The sequence below is a fragment of the Portunus trituberculatus genome, chromosome 32 (genome assembly GCF_017591435.1).
Source record: "Portunus trituberculatus isolate SZX2019 chromosome 32, ASM1759143v1, whole genome shotgun sequence".
Classification (NCBI taxonomy): Eukaryota; Metazoa; Arthropoda; class Malacostraca; order Decapoda; family Portunidae; genus Portunus; species Portunus trituberculatus.
The window spans coordinates 9326140-9347536 of record NC_059286.1 but is presented as its reverse complement, the minus strand read 5'-3'; the positions used below and the strand labels follow the sequence as shown (position 1 = coordinate 9347536).

Below are 21397 nucleotides of genomic sequence, written 5' to 3'. Positions count from 1 at the left end.
AACCCACACTGCCATACGTCCTTCCATTACACGTCCTCCTCCTCTTTCGTCTTCCTCTTATCCCTATTCTGTCCATCCCTCTAATACAAGAGTTAACCAGTATTCTCAATCATTCATACCTTCCTCTTTCCTCTTCCTCTCATTCCTATTCTGTCCAACCCTCTAATACAAGAGTTAACCAGTATTCTCAATCATTCATACCTTCCTCTTTCCTCTTCCTCTCATTCCTATTCTGTCCAACCCTCTAATGCAAGAGTTAACCAGTGTTCTCAATCATTCATACCTTTCACTGGTAAACTCTGGAACTCCCTGCCTGCTTCGATATTTCCATCTTCCTACGACTTAACTGCTTTTAAGAGAGAGGTGTCGAGAAATGTATCCTTAAATTTTGACTAATTCTTTTGATTCTTTAATACAGACTACAATTCAAGTTCTCCTTTTTTTCATTTTCTAATATTCATGTTTTTGCCCTTGGTAGTTTTCCCTCTTATATAAAAAACAAAACACACTCAACACCCAAGAAGTACTTAGCACCCATTAGTACTTAACACCACCACACACTCCTACCATCCTTTACTCATCACTCCTTCACATCTCATCACTAAACAAAAGACGCCTCAGTATTTTCTCGTAAGCTCGCTGCCTCTGCCGCTGCCGCCGCTAGACCCAAACGCGGCTCCCTTTTTTCTCCCCTCCGCTGTCATCTTAATGTCTCGTGGATCTACCCCAAGTGTCTCTGGCTTACCCACAACGACCCTTACGATATACGGTGCAAATTTGTGACGTAGTTTCTCGAAGCTGCGTTTATGTATTTTGTTGTGCTGTGGAGGGAAAGGGGGGAGATGAGAGGGTAGTTTTCTCTCTCTCTCTCTCTCTCTCTCTCTCTCTCTCTCTCTCTAGGGGTTCTTTTCTGTTTCCATGTCTGTGTTTCTGTTTATCTGTCTTTCCGGAGAGAGAGAGAGAGAGAGAGAGAGAGAGAGAGAGAGAGAGAGAGAGAGAGAGAGAGAGAGAGAGAGAGAATGGTCAGGTGCAAGAGTGTCAGCCTCGACTTACAGCTGTTGTTTGAAAGGAGGAGGAGGAGGAGGAGGAGGAGGAGGAGGAGGAGGAGGAGGAGGAGGAGGAGGAGGAGGAGGACATGATGAAAAATAAGAAAAAAAGAAACTAGAAATGCCTAAATATTCACAAACTTAGAACCTCGAATTTGAAAAAAAGGAAAAATAATAAAATGAATAAATAAACGAATAAAACTGAATAAATAGAAAATACCCAAATAAAAATGTCACCGATGAAAAAATAACAACTTTCTCACACACAATAGAAAACGGGAATATAGAAAACGAAGCTACAGTGACTTCTCTTCATGACAATAAGTTTTAAGAGTAGCGAAAAGAAATAGTGTAAAACGTTAGAGAGAGAGAGAGAGAGAGAGAGAGAGAGAGAGAGAGAGAGAGAGAGAGAGAGAGAGAGAGAGAGAGAGAATAATCCGTCACAACCAGTTTCGTCCAGCAAGTGAAAGAAAGAAGGAGGAAGAGAAGGGAAAAAAAGACGAAAGGGATGGAGGAGGAGGAGGAGGCGGAGGAGGAGGAGGAGGAGGAGGAGGAGGAGGAGGAGGAGGAGGAGGAGGAGGAGGAAGAGGAGGAGGAGGGGAAGAATAGAAGGGAAAGAGACTGTATAGAAAAGGAGGAAGAAAAGGGAAGTGGAGAAGAAGTGAAAAGAAGATTAGGAGGATAAGAAAGAAGAATCAGTAGAAGAAACTAAGGAGAAGAGGAAAAATGAAGAGAAAAATATAAAAAAAGTGAACAGAAAACGGAGAATGCAGAACAGAAAACGGAGAGTGCAGAAGAATAACAATAAGAACAAGAAAAAGAGAGAAAAAAGAAACAAACAAGAAAAATGAATAAAAGAAGCTTAGGAACAGAAAAAAAGAAGAAAGAAAGGAACTACCAGAGAGAGAGAGAGAGAGAGAGAGAGAGAGAGAGAGAGAGAGAGAGAGAGAGAGAGCAAAAAGAGGAACATGAGTAGGAGGAGGATGAGGAGGAAATGTAAGAGAAAGGAGGAGGAAGAGGAGAAAGAGGAAGAGGAGGAAGAAAAGGAGGAGGAGGAAGAGAAGGATGAGTAGGAGAAGGAGGAAGAGGAGGAGGAAGAGGAGGAGGAGGAAAAGAAGAGGAGGAAGAGAAAAAAGAGAAGGAGGAAGAGGAAGAGGAAGAGGAGGAGGAGGAGGAAGAGGAAGAGGAGGAAAGCTAAGAAGAGGGGGCGTAATCCCTCCTCCCGATCCCCCATCCCCCCAGCAAGTCCCGTCCAACAAGTAGAGGTAATCCTTCGGGGGGCTGAATCAATGCCAGATCAGGCGTCAACCTTTGAATTTCAATAGCTGTTTTTCTCGCCGCTCTGGCTACAAATCCCTAAGAAGCTAGGCAGCCACTAGTCACAGAGACGCGCGTGATGATACTGCCGATCCTGTCCCGCCTACACCTCACCAATATAGGGAGAGAGAGAGAGAGAGAGAGAGAGAGAGAGAGAGAGAGAGAGAGAGAGAGAGAGAGAGGATAACTTTGATATTTCTAGTTCCAATGGTGTATTTTCCCATAAATTTCACCATGATGGGTTGAAAGAGAGAGAGAGAGAGAGAGAGAGAGAGAGAGAGAGAGAGAGAGAGAGAGAGAGAGAGAGGTTGGTTAAGACTACGAATACAATCAGATTCAAAGGGAGGAAAAAAATTATACAGCGATGTTATATTTCATTGAGTTTATTTTAGAGAGAGAGAGAGAGAGAGAGAGAGAGAGAGAGAGAGAGAGAGAGAGAGAGAGAGAGAGAGAGAGTAATTTGATTTCTTAGATCAAATGGTGTATTTTGCCATAAATTTCACCACGATAGGTACAGAGAGAGAGAGAGAGAGAGAGAGAGAGAGAGAGAGAGAGAGAGAGAGAGAGAGAGAGAGAGAGTGTACTTCATTGTCATCATTCATAGGTGTTACATCTCCTATCTCTTGTATTCATAGGATTTCGAGTCATAATTTTGATGTTTAGATTAAGAAAGAACCAGAAATGAAGCTAAATTATAGGAACAGAGAGAGAGAGAGAGAGAGAGAGAGAGAGAGAGAGAGAGAGAGAGAGACTCCTCAGTTCTGGAGTTCTGGTGGTCGCGGCTCTCTCTCTCTCTCTCTCTCTCTCTCTAATCCAGACTCCAGCAAGACTTAACGAAGATTCCTCCCGCGTGCCTTTGTTACACGAGACAAAGGTGCGACACTCCTTTTATTTCTTTATTTTGCCTGTGTGTGTGTGTGTGTGTGTGTGTGTGTGTGTGTGTGTGTGTGTGTGTGTGTGTGTGTGTGTGGAGTGAGAGGCTATCTAATTTCCGTAACGCAATTATTAGCTTGTGACGAAAAAAAAGTAAAATAATAACCTTCACAAGAGAGAGAGAGAGAGAGAGAGAGAGAGAGAGAGAGAGAGAGCGAGAGCATATCCTGTATACATGAATGACACTCGTTGGGAAAGCATTACTAGGCCGGAGTATGACCTCTTTTCTCTTATTATTACTCTTCCTACTCCTCTTACTACTCTTTTCTTCCTCTCTTTCTCTCCACTGCATTATCTTCTAGCACTCTCTCTCTCCTACTCTCCTTTTCATCTCTTATTTCTCTCCTTCATTTAGTCATTTTTCTTTATCATTTTCTCTCATCTCTCTATTTTTCGTGTTTTGTCCACCTTTTTACTTTTTTTCCTTTTTTTTGACTAATTATTCTTTTCTTATACGTCTCTTTATTTCTATTTTTCAAGCTATTTTCTTTTCTCTAGCGTACATTTCAACATCTCTTCTCTCTATCTCTCTCTCTGTCTCTCAATTATTTTCTCCATCCCTTCGTTTCTACACCTCCTTTCCTTTTACCTCCTCTCATCTCCTTCCTTCCACCTTTCTTTGCTCTTCATTATGTCATTCTGGTAAAGCATCTCTTCACACCACCACCATCACCACCACCACCTCCTTACGTACCTCTCTCTCTCTGTGTCTCTCTATCTTTAGCCATCCTCATTTACTCTGGTGGTCGTCTTATCCCTTCGTTTTCATCTTACCTTCCCCGTCTCGTCTCCCGGTTCGCTGCTGCTCCGCCCCTTCCTTTGGTCCCTCGTGGCGGCGATAATCAGGCGGGAGAGGGCGGCAATACACACTCCAGCCACAAAGAGTACAATCTGCCTCACAACACTTGGACAATCTCACACAGACATTACGCCGGACAGTATTGCTCCAGGGACCAGCAGGGGCGTGGACACTGTCTCTCTCTCTCTCTCTCTCTCTCTCTCTCTCTCTCTCTCTCTCATGGGAACCTTAATTTTATCATGTTCTTTATTGTTATAGTTTTTTTTGTGTGTGTATTTATGGTGTGGTGTGATGCTCTCTCTCTCTCTCTCTCTCTCTCTCTCTCTCTCTCTCTCTCTCTCTCTCTCTCTCTCTCTCTTCACCGTGGGAATCTTGATTTCAACGCTAATTTTCTATATTAGATTACTTTGTGTGTGTTTATGATTTAACGTATGTTTCTGATGACGTGTGTGTGTGTGTGTGTGTGTGTGTGTGTGTGTGTGTGTGTGTGTGTGTGTGTGTGTGTGTGTGTGTGTGTGTGCTGTAAAAATTCCCATATTCCTACGCACGTATTTCATATCATTCGCTGTCTATCTTCTGAGGGAAACATTACGTACTGAGAAGAAAGAGGCGAGGAGGGGATGGGAGATAGGGAGACGGGGAAGGAAAGGGAGACAGGGAGACTATGAGGTGTTAAGATAAAGGGCGAGAGTGTTGTGAGGGTGACGGGATGAAAGGTGAGGTGAGGGAACGAAGGGGAAGTGATGGTGAGTGAAAAAGAGGGACTAGAGATGAAAGAACAGAGAGGGATTGGAGAAGGAATGTTGCCCGGAATGTGTCTTCTTCCTGCGTCTTTGGCCCATATTCAGAAACGCTATCCTCTCTCACCACGACTGTTTTCAAGGGTCACAGGGATGATTAGCGGGTTTTCAATAGTTTCTCCAGTTAATAATGTAAAAATCTTGTCACTCTGCCTCTGGAACCGTAAAAAAACAACTTAAAAATCTCGTGTACACTGAAATAAAGCTTATTGAAATAGTGGAGGTGAAGCAGAGAAGTGTTTGAGAGTACGAGCTTTTGTATAGTGTTGGAAAGCAGTGTCAGCAGCGCCTTGCAAAACACACCACCACCATCACGAAGAATTATTGTAACGCGCTTGATGGCGGACTAACACAGTATTCAATTTCTCATACTATTTTCAAACCTTATATTTATTAGACCGTGGGAGTTAATATATTATGTTATTAGATGTATATATTATCTCACGATATTGTAAGAAGTATTTTACATCATACCTCTTATAGTATTAAGCGCTTGAGTACCATGACGGGCTTCCATATTCATTCTGCTGTCTATTTGGTGATTTTTTACAGCTTCAGAAACTTACGTGGGTGATTAGAATAGTGAAAACTGTCCATTAACCTTCTGACTTCCATAAACTCTTCCTAATGTCATTGAAATGGTGTAATCGTACTCAAATCTCAAGGTAAAAGCGTGTCGCATTATTGAAGGGGTTAATAGAAATACCTAGAGTTTGTGTATCGAGTTTACAAACATACATTATCTTTCCTCTATCAACACCACGTACTTGTTTCCCTTTATGGACATTAACACAAAGCGCCATGTTCAGAAACACTTCCCTCTTTCACTAAGACCATTTTCAAAGACCGCAGAGACGATGAGCCGAGTTCTAAACAGTATTTGTCCTGTTGATAATGCATAAAACTTGTTAACATATCACTAGAATTAGAAAAAAACACCCTTAAAACCCGCGACACTTCACCCAGAGCCCTTTGAAAACAGTGAAGGTGCTGTGAGGCGCGAAGTGCTACAGAATATGGGCCAAGCTCCCTTACAACCACCGTCACACCTGAGCCTCGTAAACAAGAGAGGAGCAGCGCGAGGCCCCAGCGGTACTCTGAGCCTCGCGGGGTAAACAAATCATCCTAACCAATCCTGATCATCTGACTGTATCCTTTCTTATCCCTTCACTCCTCAGCACAAATGACGCGTGAGGAGGAGATGTGGGTAATGTGAGGTAGTGTCTATGGGAATGAGGGACAGTAATGGGGGAATGGGGGATGATGAGTGCCGGGATGGGAAGATGGGGGGAGAGTGAGGGTGAGGTGACGTATGTAGCACATCAACACAAAGACTAGAGATAAGGAAGAAGTTTATCGCCCCAAGTGTGCCGAGGCCTCCAGCTGCTCCTCTCTCACGACCCCACACCAGCCAGCCAGCCAGCCCCTCCTCTCTCTCTCTATCTCTCTCTCTCTCTCTCTCTCTCTCTCTCTCTCTCTCTCTCTGTCTGTCTGTCTGTCTGTCTGTCTGTCTGTCTCTCTCTCTCTCTCTCTCTCTCTCTCTCTCTCTCTCTCTCTCTCTCTCTCTCTCTCTCTCTCTCTCTCTCTCTCTCTGTACTTTTCTCATTGCTTTAACTTGTTTTCATCACCTTTTTCTCATTATTTACCTGTAACTTAATTTATTTTCTTACTACATTCCACTTTTCACCATCACCATCACCACCACCACCACTGCAACACTCACCCTCACCATCCCCTCACCATACCCTTCCTTTCCTCATTCCCTTCACTCCTACAGCCTCACTTTCCTCCTCCCCTTCCTGTTATCCCCTTACATTTATCCCTCCATTGACCTGCCATTCCCTCCGTCCCTCCTTCCCTCCTTCCCTCTGCCCCTCCGTCCCTCTCAGCGTCTCAGCAAGGCCTCTGTCATAACATTTGAGGAAACCACACGAGGTGACCAGCAATAGACTTGGATCATCTTCCGTTGGTGTTTCGTTCCCGCTAATCCCTCGCTGATGGGGCGTCGCTACGGGAGAGGCCGGGGCAGGCTGGGAGAGGCTGGGAGAGGCTGGGGAGGGAAGGGAGAGGGTAACGAAAGGGACCTAGAGGAGATGGAGCAGAACGAGCAAGACAAGGTTAGCAATGATGGAAAGGGAGAAAGAGGAAGGTTTAGAATAGTGAATAGTAGAAGGGAGAGAGTGAAACTAGGAGGAGGAAGGAGGAGGTGGTGGTGGTGGTGGTGGTGGTGGAGGTTATCATTAATTATAGAACGAGACGAAGAAGACGAAGAAGGAAAACGAGGTGGGAGAAGATGAGAAGGAAGAGAATAGTAGAAGGGAGAGAGTGAAACTAGGAGGAGGAGGAGGAGGAGGAGGTTAGTGTTGATTATACAACGAAATGAGAAACACGAAGGAGAAGAAAGAGAAGATGGGAAAACAAGAGAAGAAAGAGAATGACAATAACAAAATGGAGACCGAGAAAGAGGCAGAAGAGGAAGAGAAACACTGATAGATAAAGAAATAGAGAAAAAATAGTGAACAACGGAAATGCAAGAACGAAAGAAAAATAAATAACATAAAAAAAAGAAAATGAGAATACGAAAAAAAAAAAAAAACGTAATGCAAAGAAAACTGTGACGAGATTGAGACGCATTAATGTTCGGGGCGTAGTGACAGTGACGGCAGTGGTGACGCGGGGAGTTACGTCATCACCAGCGAGAGGAGAGCAAACACAGGTGGCTACTCTCTGGGGTGAATAGCGGGAAGATCCAGGCATAGGTGCTCGTAATGGGTCTCTGAATGGGAGGAAGGCAGATTTCAATAACGGAGAGAAAGTTCCGGCTACAAAAACAAGCTAATGAGGGACACACAGCGGGAAAAATAGCAAAATAATATTGGAGATAGTGATGCGGGGTGAGGAGGATAGTAGGTAGCTGGAGTGTACACATGTGGTGATAACGAGGGTGTGTAGAAGGATGGTGAAGGTGCTGTGAAGGGTTTGAAAGGATGGTGTGCGTGCAAATGTATGCCAGATATCTTAGAAATTTGAATACTGTTCGAGGGGCCGCCGTGGTACAGTGGAACCATGCGTGCTTTGGGGACCGAGGGGTCTCCAAGCGCACGGGTTCGATTCCTGTCCACGGTCTGAGTGTAGGTTGGGCTTCCTCACTCGGGGCAACGGTTTCCTAGCGGGTGGGCTTTGAGATAGGAGGTACTCTAAAAAGTATCCCATTTGGTCCAGAAATTCCCGTGAAAAGCCAACATGGTATAAAGAAAAAGAGATTTTAGGGAAGAGAAAAATATAGTCGTTTCACTGAAGTTAGAATGATAAGGCGTATTTGCTTTTCACTCCAGTAATAAACACAATCACGGAAACATGAAATCACTGAACGGAAACAGAAATTTTGGTCATCTGTTTCATCAATTACTGCCACTCAAAAAATTCAAACACTTACGTCTTTTCCGCCCTAATACACACACACACACACACACACACACACACACACACACACACACACACACACACACACACACACACACACACACACACACACACACACACACACACACACACATAAACAGCTAAGTTAAGGTTCTAATCTTAAGTCTCCCTCAATCCTCATACATACATTTTCAGTATGTATGTACTGCAAATACTAATAAACCGTATTATTGTTATTATTATTATTATTATTATTATTATTATTATTATTATTATTATTATTATTATTATTACACACACACACACACACACACACACACACACACACACACACACACACACACACACACACACACACACACACACACACACACACACACACACACACACACACACACACACACACACACACGAACAAATCTCAGTAGGACTAACAATGTAAAGATAAACACACAAAGGCCCGTATCCTGAAACTCTGCTCTCTCACCATTACTACTTTCCAAAGGCTCTAGTTGAAGATATTCATGTTTTTAAGGGCATTTTAATTTTTCTGGTGATAGATTGGCAAGAAAAAACCGTCTTGAAAACCCGGCTAGTTGTTTCCTTGGCCTTGGAAAATTGTAGTAAGACGGGAAGGCGTTTCTGAATACAGGCGAAAGTAGAAAGTAACAAGACAGTGTGGACTCACCTTATACTGTCCCAGGTGCTTGACGACACAGGTAAAGGTGATGTCACGCCCCTTGCTGACTGTGATGTTGTTGATGGGCTCAGAAAAGGAAGGCTTGGGAATGCCGGGCGGGTGTTGCACTGCAGGGAGAGAGAGAAAGGGGTTAGTTACGTGCAGAGAGAGAGAGAGAGAGAGAGAGAGAGAGAGAGAGAGAGAGAGAGAGAGAGAGAGAGAGAGAGAGAGGGGAAGTGGAGTTATTGGTAGCGCCATATGAGAGGGGGAGTGAGAACAATTTGGTAAAAGAGAAACTGCAAAATTTGGGTATCTATTTGGGTGACTTGTGGTGCACGCGTATGTATATTGAAGCAGCACACTGTTGGGTTGCTGGTGCTCCTCGTCACGCCGCGAGCCACGCCACCAAAGGCCTGTTCATCCTCGCCTCCTAACCTTTTATGGAGATGTGTCATGGTACTCAAGGGATTAAACGAAATGGCTCCACTTAGATGCCAGTTCCTAAAAAAAACTATGAAACGAAGGTGGAGTGATATATGGAGTGATAGAGGAAAATAAGTGCATAGTGAGTGGAATGAATAGAGTATGATAGTGAATGAAGCAGCAGATACAGTGAAATGAGGGACAGTGTGCTGGTGGCATGTACTGTGAAACGAAGGTGAAGGAGTGAAATATTCAGTGATAGAGGGAGTGGGCTTTTCACGGGAATTTATGAGCTAAAGGAGGTATTTTTTTAGCTAGCTCCGATCTGAAAACCCAGCCTCTAGTCAACCGCTACCCCGAGTAAGGAAGCTCTACCTACACTCGGACCGTGGCCAGGATTCAAACCCGTGCTCTTAGGAACCCCTCGCAGCCCAAATCGAGCATGGTTCCACTCTTCCTACTTTTATGGTAATTTCTGTTAACATGGGAGACACTGAAGGTAATTTGAGTGGAGACAGAAAAGAAGAAAAGGAGATAATTGTTTTAATTTGAGTGGAGACAGAAAAAGAAGAAAAGGAGATTAATTTCTTATTTTCTTATACAATCTTAATTTCTCATAACATGGAAGATGCTTAAGATGATTTGAGTAGAGACAGAAAAGAAGAAAAGATGATTATTTTTTTTTCTTATACTACATGTTTATTTAGGAGGTTATAGCACAGAGATATGGAAGTGGTCATAGGGAATAGGTTGAAGTAATAATTCCTAGGCACTTAAGACACCACGTTCACCATCACACACTCTGGCACTCTCTGGATACACTCAAGACTCTAGCACTGTATTCCTTAACACTGTATCCTCCCACCGCCACTACTTATGACCTACAGTACTGGGACGCATTTTTTATTACGAGTTTTGGGTATGATTGGACGATTTTATTCATGTTAAGCAGGGTCTATGGAGGTCAGAAGATTAATGGCCTGACTCTTGACTATACTAATCCCTACATAAGTTTCTGAAGCTGTATAAAATCGCCAAATAGTAACCAGAATGAATATGGAAACGCGTCATAGTACGGATTGGATTTATAAAGGATACACGTAATGATGAGGTGGTTGGATTCCTGCCGACGCTGTGCTCTCACCACCACCACCACCACCACCACCGCCACCGCCACTCCCCGCCAGGTCTGTCCAGAAACGCCATCAGACAAATCAAGTTTAGCTTCGTATTCCGCTGCAAAACTCCACCCTCTCTCTCTCTCTCTCTCTCTCTCTCTCTCTCTCTCTCTCTCTCTCTCTCTCTCTCTGCGCTGATATTTCCTTTACCCCACCTCTCACCCCTCCACACCTCAACCCCGTCCCACCCCGCCCACTCCCCCCTCCTCCCCCATCCTCACCCCTCCTCGCCCCTCTGCAGTCACACAACAATACCGTAACACCGCAGGGCCGCACCACACCACAACACCCCAAGGGACCTCATTTAATCAATCATATTTGCATTTATATTTATTTGGGAAGCAGGCATCTCCCCTCCCACCCTCCCACGTCCCCCTCATCCCTCCCATCAAGCGGCGGCGCGGCACACGGGGGACGGCGGCGACAGATGGAAATATTAGACTAATTTGTTGATATCATGGCCTTGTATGCGACGCGAGGTAGTGAGTTATGGCGCTGAGTGTTGTTGGATAGACAGTGGTGACGTGCGGCATTGTCACCTGTGTTCTTAAGCCCTTCAGTACTGGGACACATGTTTGCCTTGAGATTTGTGTACGATCAGACCATTTTTATTGATGTTAGGAAGGGTCTATGGAGGTCAAAAGAGTAACGGCTTGAGTTTTTTTACCATTCTAATCCCAGCATAAGTTTCTGAAGCTGTGTAAAATCACCTAATAGTACCCAGAATGAACAAGGAAACGCGTCATGGCACTGAAGAGATTAAACCCTGCAGTACTGGGACACATGTTTACCTTGAGATTTATGTACGATTAGACCATTTTATTGACGTTAGGAAGGGTCTATGCAGGTCAGAAGATTAGTGGTCACAGTCTTCAGTATTTTAATCCCTTACATAAGTTTCTGAAGCTGTACAAAATCACCAAATAGTAAGCAGAATGTATATGGAAATGTGTCATGGTATTTAAGGGATGAACTTAAATAATTCAAGCACTTACGGTCTTTACCTTTCTAATACAACCCCACGAGTACTAAACACACACACACACACACACACACACACACACACACACACACACACACACACACACACACACACACACACACACACACACACACACACACACACACACACACACACACACACACACACACACACACACACACACACACACACACACACACACACACACACACACACACACACACACACACGAAACAAGTACCAGTATGGCTAAAAATGAAAAGGTTAACATATAAACACAATTTTTGAGTTCACATCACCTTCAGTTTCTCTCAATGTCAGTGGTCTTGTGAACGCTTAACCCCTTCAGTATCATGACCTTTTTCCATATTCATCTTGCTTACTCACTGGTGATTTTATACAGCTTCAGAAGATTAATGGCCAGAGTCTTCAATAGTTTAATCCCCCACATGAGTTTCTGAAGCTGTATAAAATCACCAAATAGTTAGCAGAGTGAATATGGAAACGCGTCGTGGTACTGGAGTTAATATTTGAACCATAGTCAAGTTTGCATTATTTTCTCTTATCTATAAATAACGTCTCCGCTGTAACTCTATGTACCCTTATAGAACTTATTTCTCTGGTGGGATTAAATTTCTGTTTGCTCGTATACGTATGAATGATATCAAGAGGTTAATTCTGAGCCCAGCATACAAGTTAGTGGAGTCTCAGGTAAATATGGTCGTCTTGATACCTGCGTCTTATTTCACTAACAGACTTTAATTGGCTTCCCACTCAGAGTGTTGAAGCCAAAAAGTATTACGTTTCACCTCAACTTTTATTAATTTTTGCTTCTTTCTTCAGTTTCCTTTCTCTCCTCCTCCTCCTCCTCCTCCTCCCTTGCTCCGCTTGTTGTAAATTATTCCTATCCTTTCAATTTGTCCATCTTTCTCTTAAAGCGTCTTGTGCGGAATTCTAGTTCATTTCACTTTTTTTTACCTCATATTTCGTTTGCAGATTGAGCATCTTGGAGTTTGAAAATAAGAGGTGAAGAGCTATAACACGTACACACTCACTCACTCACTCACTCACTCACTGATTTACTCACTCACTCATTTACTCACTCATACTCACTCACTCACTCACTCACTCACTTGCTCACTCACTCACTCACTCACACACACACTCACTCACACATTCACACACTAATTTATTCACTCACACACTCACTCACTCACTCACACACTGATTTACTCACTCACACATTCACTCACTCACTCACTCACTTTCTCACCTATCATCAAAAATAGAGGTTAAAAAGGTACCTTGAAATTTGGTGTAACTGAACACACGTAATCCTCCTCCTCCTCCTCCTCCTCTTGGTGCTCGTACGGTCATTGAAGCTCAGGATAAGTTGACCTCTAATCCAGTCATGTGCCTCTTGACCTGCTTAGGTATTGAAGGAGGTCACCGGAAGCACAGTGTTAAGGTGATTATAGTGTGTGTGTGTGTGTGTGTGTGTGTGTGTGTGTGTGTGTGTGTGTGTGTGAGAGGTGATGTTTTTTCTCTTTATTTGTCTTAGTGCTTGTTGTTGTTGCTGATGTTGTTGTTGTGTGTGTGTGTGTGTGTGTGTGTGTGTGTGTGTGTGTGTGTGTGTGTGTGTGTGTGTGTGTGTGTGTGCTGCCAAAGAATTCCCATCCTATTTATCATAAACTCACCACCTCTCACAAACTACAATTCCTCATTCTACCTTCCTCTCTCTCTCTCTCTCTCTCTCTCTCTCTCTCTCTCTCTCTCTAAAGCAATGAGCGGTGGTCGGAACACAGAAGCGGGCAAATGAAGTGCATCTGAAGAGCCTTGCTAATCCTTTCAAATCGACAATTATGAGCGAGGCTTCGTTGAGGCGTTATGGCGTTATGGCGTTGTGGCGTTATGGCGTTGTGGCGTTGTTCCCTACGTCTCCCTATCTTCGCTCTACTACCCCCTTTTCCCCTTCCTTCCCTTTCCTTCCCCTTCCTTCCCCTCCTTCTACCCTCTCCTTCCCTCCAGCCATTCGCCATTTCCACGTGGTCACGAAAGCAGATATGATGTGATAATTGAATATTGATCGCGTTGTCCTGCTCTTCTATTAGATTAGTGTGCCGGGAAGGGGGTTACCGCGCTACCTCTCTCTCTCTCTCTCTCTCTCTCTCTCTCTCTCTGGTGGTGGTGATGGTGGTGGTTTCTTTGTCTTGTTTGCTCTTCTTGCTGTTCTTTTTTCTTTTTTAATTCTGTTTATTCTTTTTTGCTCCTGTTCTTCGTTTTTTCTCTCTTTCTTCTTTGTTTTTGTTTCTTTGTATTTTTAGTTTTCTCTTTTGTTGTTATTTTATGTGTCTCTCTGTCTTGCTCTCTCTCTCTCTCTCTCTCTCTCTCTCTCTCTCTCTCTCTCTCTCTCTCTGCTTTATTTCTTTTCCTCTTCGTCATTATATATTCCTATACCATTTATTTGTCATTTGGTGTGTTTCCTTATTGTGGGTTTTATTCTTTGCTCTCTTTCCGTAACATTCATCAAGATTCTTACTTTTCCACACCCTCATCTTTCACCACCGTCCCTTGCTTCCCACACACACACACACACACACACACACACACACACACACACACACACACTTCCCCTTCTTATCCACATCTACCCTGGTCTCTTCACGTTGTTGGCTGTCCTTCTCTCTCACTCTCCCCTCCCATTATCCCCCCTTTCCCTCGCCCCCTTCTCCCCTGATGGCCCTCTCACCCTCTCCCTCTCCATCTCCCTCTCCCTCTCACCCTCTCGCCGCCTGGATGCTCTCGGAATGTTCGTGAGGCGACACCGAAGTTCGAGGAGACCGAATTAAACTTTAGTTGGCATCTAAACTGTTAGACTCGATTTCTCTCCCTCCTCTCCCCCTCTCCCTCTGTCTCTCTCCCACCGGCTTCCTCGCATCCCTTTTCTGTTGAGCCGGAAAGCACAGCGGGTCTCGCAGCGGCTGATCTGCGGCTGGAGTGTAAATAGTTCGTAATTGTTGGGTAGTTTAGACACGACGAGGCCTTGAATGGTTTCGTACGCGGGTTTGACTCATTATGTGTCTGGTGGAGGAGGTACGTGTGTGTGTGTGTGTGTGTGTGTGTGTGTGTGTGTGTGTGTGTGTGTGTGTGTGTGTGTGTGTGTGTGCCTAACGAGCGGTGAAACTCCATCAATTTATCGCCGCTCGAGATGAAAACGCAGCTTCTCCAGGCGTGCCATTCCAGCTTCCCTTCCTGGTGGTGGTTGTGGTGGTGGTGGTGGTGGTGAGAACGTCGCCAGCTACTCACGCCTTCTCAGGGAAACTTTTCAACTTAGGCCAAAGGACGCCACTCTTCTCTCCCTCACTCCTCCCTTACACTGACCGCTCCCGTGCCTCCCTCACTACCTCTTCTCCCTCACTTTTCAACTTACACCAACGAAAACTGCCTCTTTTCACTATTTTCAATTCAAACCAGTAGATGCGACTCTTTTCCACACTTCTTACACTGCCCACTCCTCTGTCTGCCTCTCTTGTTCCCTTTATACCTCCCCCAAGTGTCTCTCCCAGTCCTTATCTCTCCCTAGCATCTCTTCTCGTACCTCTGCCTCTCTCAACTGGCCATCTCTCCCCTCGTCTCTCCCAGCGTGTGTCGTAGGTATGAGCAAGGACAGCTGATAAAACAAGAGTCAGTTTACGATAAAGAGAAGTTCAGGACTGGTTAAGGAAAGGCTGTGTTTGGCAGAAATATTCCATAAAACAGTTCGTTCGTGACAAGGAAGACCAATGCAATGGTAATGAATGAATGATGTAGATAAAAGTAAGGATATATACAATACAGGAAGTGTGGATTAGGGAGGTGGATAGAGAGGAGGAAAGAAAAATATGACTGAAGACAAGGAAATGAATAAGGGAAGTGAATAGAAGGGAAGAAAAGTACGATTGAAGACAAATGGTGCCTCAGAACACACACCAGGTAGCTTGTTGTGTTGGTCATACGCTTCCCTCGTCAGGCATCCCTCTCTGTCCCTGCCTGTCTCGCTGTGTCCCGCTGTCGCTGCGTGCACTGGCGCCCCGCTAACTTACTGCCGTCACCGTCAAATAATGTGTATAGATATCGAGGCAAATACATACAGCGACAAATTTATTGTTTCATTGATTACTGAACTGGAAACGAAGCAAGTTATGCATTCAAACGCGCGCTAAAACGGTAGACTAAATAATGTTAATGAGATGAATTTAGACTCTCCCTCATCCATTGCCATGTCTGTACCACGCTGGGACAGGCAGTACAGAGTGACGGAAGCACAACACAGCACAGCACACAGCACACACCACAACACACAGAACACACCACAACATATATACGGCAAACAACACAACACACAGCACAACACACAATACACAGCACACACCACACACCACACACCACAACACACAGCACACACCACAACATGCAGCAAACAACACAACACACAGCACAACACACAATACACAGCACACAGCACAACAAACATCACAACACACATCACAACATACAGCACACAGCACACAGCAAACGGCACATCTCACAACACACAAAACGCAACACAGAACACAGCACATCACACAGCACAACACATCACAGCCAAGGAGGGGGCAGGAAATTCACTCGCCAGTTTACCTACACAAGTGTCGTGCATTCACACTTCCCTGGTATTATTTCCGCCATTTTAGTAAGTTGTGTGTCACGATATGCCAAAAATGTGTGTCGTAGCTGAAATGAAATGTGCTACTGCTATTATTGTTATTGTCATTATTATTTGTATCGCTGTTGGTTATGCTGATATTTCACGTCACAAATAAAGTAATATAATTTTTCATCATAGTATACCATTTAAATAACACCAGCCCTTAGTTATAGGAGACAGGTTTCTTACGACGAAATGCATTAACACACACACACACACACACACACACACACACACACACACACACACACACACACACACACACACACACACACACACACACACACACACACACACACACACACACACACACACACACACACATACACAGTGCAGGAATATAAATATGCTTTCATCATGCAAGAAAAAGTCCAAGAAAGAGAGGAGAGTATTTTTTTTCCCTCTTCGTATTGAATTTCCTGCGGGGCGACACACCTGCACCTTCCCAGCGCCGTAATCCCACCTGCGCCTCCATCACGGCTCGCGCTGCTCTGGGCGTCTCGCGGGAGGGGGCCCGAGTTACCTTTACAAAAATTAAGCCTAAGGTGCGGCTGAATACTGTGGCCCGTATACTGAAATGCTTTGCTCTCTCACCACGACTATCTTCCAAGGCCACAGAGATGATTAGCGAGGTTTTCAAGAGTGTTTTTCCAGTTAATAATGTAGAAATCTTTTCAATCTGCCTCTAGAATCGTAAAAACACTTTTAAAACTCGTGCAAATATGAATTAAGTCTTTTGAAATAGTGGGGATGAAGCACAGAGAAGTTTGAGAATACGAGGGTATATGCTGTGGCTCGTATAATCAAACGCTTTGCTCTCTCACCATCACTGCTTTCCAAAGGCTTCAATTGAAGATACTCGTGTTTTTAGTGATAGACTGGCAAGATTTCTAGTTTATTAAAAGGAGAAGCTGTCTTGAAAACCTGATTAGTTGTCTCTGCGACCTTGGAAAATTCGCATTCTAAAACACTTTACTCTCTCACCATCACTAGTTTCCAAAGGCTCTAGTTAAAGATACTTGTGATTTTCAAGAGTATTTATATGGTTCTCGTGATAGATTGCGAAGATTTCTAGGTGATTAAAAGGAGAAATTATTGATAACCCTGCTAGTTGTCTCTGTGGCCTTGGGGAATTGTCGTAGTGAGAGGGAAAGGCGTTTCTGGATACGTGAGACCTACGCTGGTGTGTGTCAGGTGTGTGTAGGTATGTATTGTAGGTTTGGGGACTCTTTGTAATGGAGAGTGACTTATGCTGATGGGGAAGGATGAGTGGGAATAAAAAAAGTAATGGTTTGATGATTTGATGCACTTGAGAGAGAGAGAGAGAGAGAGAGAGAGAGAGAGAGAGAGAGAGAGAGAGAGAGAGAAAGCTCCTGTCTATTGGTGATTTTTTTTAGTGTTTGAAGAAAAGTGACTACAGGAAAGAGAAAAAAGAAAACTTAATCGAAATGTCCATAGAAAATAAATTAATGGTTGACTAGTTTGATACACCTAAGAAATAAATAGATAAATAAAAAACCGGTTGCATTTCAAAAGTATTTGTTTTTTTGTGTGATTTTATAATGTTTGAAGGAAAGTGACATAAACATAAAAGAAATACAAAAGGAAATAGATAAAAGAAAATCGATAAAGAATAAAGGGAAAAGAGACAGAAACAGATGAAGAAGTGAGAAGAAGAAGAAAAAGAAGAAGACGAAGAAGAAGAAAAAGAAGAAAGAAAAAGGAGAAAAAAAAAGAAAAGAAAAGAAAAAGAGAGAAAAAAAAGAAGAAAAAAGAGAAAAAGAAGAAGAAGAAGAAGAAGAAGAAGAAGACAATTATAAAATCATCGCAGTATCTCTTTTAGCCCATAAATTCCCGTGAAAAGCCCACATGGTACGAGTATAAATAAAAAAAAAAAGAAAAAAAGAAGAGAAGAAGAAGAAGAAGAAGAAGAAGAAGAAGAAGAAGAAGAAGAAGACAGTTACAAAATCATCGCAGCTCGTGGTTTTTGAAGTATCGGTGTTAACGAAATGACGTGTTACAGTTACAACATTGCTCACTTCAATATGTTCCAGACTTTATTGATAAGTGAAGGTAGAGGGTTCGAGGAAGTGACATTGTTGTGAAAGGTTGAGTATAAAAGACTAAATTTAATGAGGAAAACTGAAAACTCTCTCTCTCTCTCTCTCTCTCTCTCTCTCTCTCTCTCTCTCTCTCTCTCTCTCTCTCTTTAGCTCATATTCAGAAACGCCTTGCTCTCACCACGACAATTTTCTAAGGCCACAGAGACGACTAACCAGGTTTTAAAGGCAGTTTCTCCTTATAGTAATCTAGAAATCTTTCCAGTCCATCACCGGAACCACAAAAATACCCTTAATAACATGAACATCTTCAACTAAACCCTTTGGAAAATAATGATGGTGAGAGAGCAAAGCGTTTAAGAATACTGAGCTCTCTCTCTCTGCCTTAAATCAAAGAACTCCCATATTAAAAGCGTTATTGCGTCACGATCATTAGAGTCTAGCATGAGCCGACATTTTGTTTCCCCGCTTCATCAAACCACACGTGCATGGATAATGTGCAATACTAATATCTTTTTTGTCACTCGCGTTTATGTTCTGCAGTTCCGGGAATGTTGCAGCGCGCGCGTGTAATAAAGAAGAACGTGAAGTGACTTGTTCGAAAGGCTCAAGGTTCTTTCATTTGTTGCCAGAAGAGACGGCTGGGTGGGTTGCTCGCTGGGTGGGTGGGTGGCTGGGTGTACGGTTGATTAGGAGGGTTGAGGGTTAGTGTGTGGGTGGGAGGGTGGGAGTGGGGGGAGAGCATACAGACTTCTAATCGAAATGACTTTGTGTTAGAGAGAGAGAGAGAGAGAGAGAGAGAGAGAGAGAGAGAGAGAGAGAGAGAGAGAGAGAGAGAGCGAAAGAGGAGAAGGAGAAGGAGAAGGACAAAGAGGAAGAGAGAGAGAGACAGCGACAGAGAAAGGGAGAGAGAGAGAGAGAGAGAGAGAGAGAGAGAGAGAGAGAGAGAGAGAGAGAGAGAGAGAGACAGACAGACAGACAGACAGAGACAGATTACAGTCACATTCACATCATCACATATCGTATTAAAACTTCACCTTTCCACACACACCCTCCCAGAAAAACAACAATAAAAATTAAGACAAAATAAAATAAAACCACCCTTTACAAATGCCTTACCCTTAACAACATATATAATTTCTTCCCTTATAAACCCCCAAAAATAAGGAAAAGGAAACCAGTCGATACCTTTTAACATTATGCAGAATGAAATACGTACTACATGAAAAAAAATGAATAAATGAATAGACTCAGTTGCATTTCAGTGGTAAAATATTGAAGGAACTGACTGACTGGTTGACTGGCGGGAAAAAAAACTCGACAACCGAATTGGCCAAATTTTCAGAACTTTTGTTAAGGCATAATTGCTCCGCCAGGCTGGGAAAAACCACGAAAAATGCATCAAATAGAGAGAGAGAGAGAGAGAGAGAGAGAGAGAGAGAGAGAGAGAGAGAGAGAGAGAGAGAGGAGAGGAGAAAGAATGTTGAAAAAGAGAACGCAAAGAAAAGAAAGAAGAGAGAGAGAGAGAGAGAGAGAGAGAGAGAGAGAGAGAGAGAGAGAGAGAGAGAGAGATGTGGGGAGGAGTAAATAATTGCTAAGTAGTCCAACTCTCTCTCTCTCTCTCTCTCTCTGAGAACGCAGTCTGCCTCACAGATCTAATATCCCACACACACACACACACACACAGTTTCATCGCGTGGTTTCTAAAGCGTTTGCTCGTCTGTTCAAGCGTGTGATGTCGCTGATCCAAGTTCCTCTGATTAGCGGACGTAATATTCGGCTACGGACAAGTACAGTACAGGTGTCTCCCCTCTCCGACCCCCCACGTGTGTTGCTTCCCGTGGTTGGTCATCTGAGAAGCCTGTCTGGTCTGGTCTGTCTGTCTCTCTCTCTCTCTCTCTCTCTCTCTCTCTCTCTCTCTCTCTCTCTCTCTCTCTCTCTCTCATTTATTCATTCATTCATTCATTCATTCTTTCTTTCTTTCTTTCTTTCTTTCTCAAGCTGGAAAATTGTTTGGTAATGCTTCAATTGTATCTCGTTATGTCGTTTTGGAAATTACTTGATGTTTGTGTTTGAGATTTGACGATATTTTCATTGTTCTCTTCTCTCTCTCTAGTTGTGTTTGGTAATGCTGTATTTTCTCCTGCCTGTGATTTCAACTCCTTCACCATGGAAGCTTCAAGATAATGTAAGGTTTGACTTGCTTTTGGAGTGGAGTCTTTCATGTTTTTTTTTTCCTTTCTCCTTCTCTTTTCCTTGCCACTGACATTGTCCTGGTCAGATCTCACTTGTATGACGTGGAAATGAAAACTGTTATGTACTTTATTTATAGGTACGATAATTGAAGACTGTACTTTGATATCCGTAAGTGTTTGGCTGTGTGCTTTGATGTCTGAAAGTGTCTTAACCCCTTCTGTACCGTGACGCGTTTCCATATTCATTCTGCTTACTATTTGGTGATTCTATACAGCTTCAGAAACTTATGGTGAAAAGGAAAATAGTGAAGACTCTGGTCATTAATCTTCTGACTTCCATAGATCCTTCCTTATGTCAACAAAATGGTCTAATCATACACAAATCTCGAGGTAAAATTGTGTCCCAGTACTGAAGGGTTTAAGAACGAATGTATGATAGTATGACTTTTGTTCATATTTGTTCCCAGATTTTTTGGCTAACGCTCTTAATCTTTTAGGGAACTGGCAATCAAGTGGGCCTTTTCTTTTTATTTTTGATTGCCTTGGCCGGCTTCCTCTATTCCATAGAAAAAAAAAGAATGAATTTAAATACGTATTGATGAAGAAAAACCATGAAGATGCAAGAGTGAAGGAATAACTTTAACAGTCATACCGTTGTTTGGTGTTATGAATTTATTTAGACTTGACTTTGATATCCACAAGAATTTGGCTGACGAGTGAAATTTGAAGACGAGCCGATGGAAAAAAAATGATGAAGAAATATACAAAGGTGAAAGAATGAGCTTAACAATCATACCGTTGCTTGTATTTGTGAGTTTATCTGGACTACTCTGATA

General features: G+C 43.2%; 1 protein-coding gene across 5 annotated transcripts in view; it reads right to left on the bottom strand.

The window, feature by feature from the left end:
- LOC123511933 (protein amalgam-like) overlaps positions 1-21397 on the bottom strand; it is a 90061-nt gene that overhangs the window by 31492 nt on the left and 37172 nt on the right. For all 5 annotated transcript variants that reach the window (XM_045268037.1, XM_045268039.1, XM_045268038.1 and 2 more), the window contains one exon: positions 9007-9125. In XM_045268037.1, coding sequence (XP_045123972.1) covers positions 9007-9125 — 119 coding nt within the window. The remainder of the gene's footprint in view (positions 1-9006; positions 9126-21397) is intronic.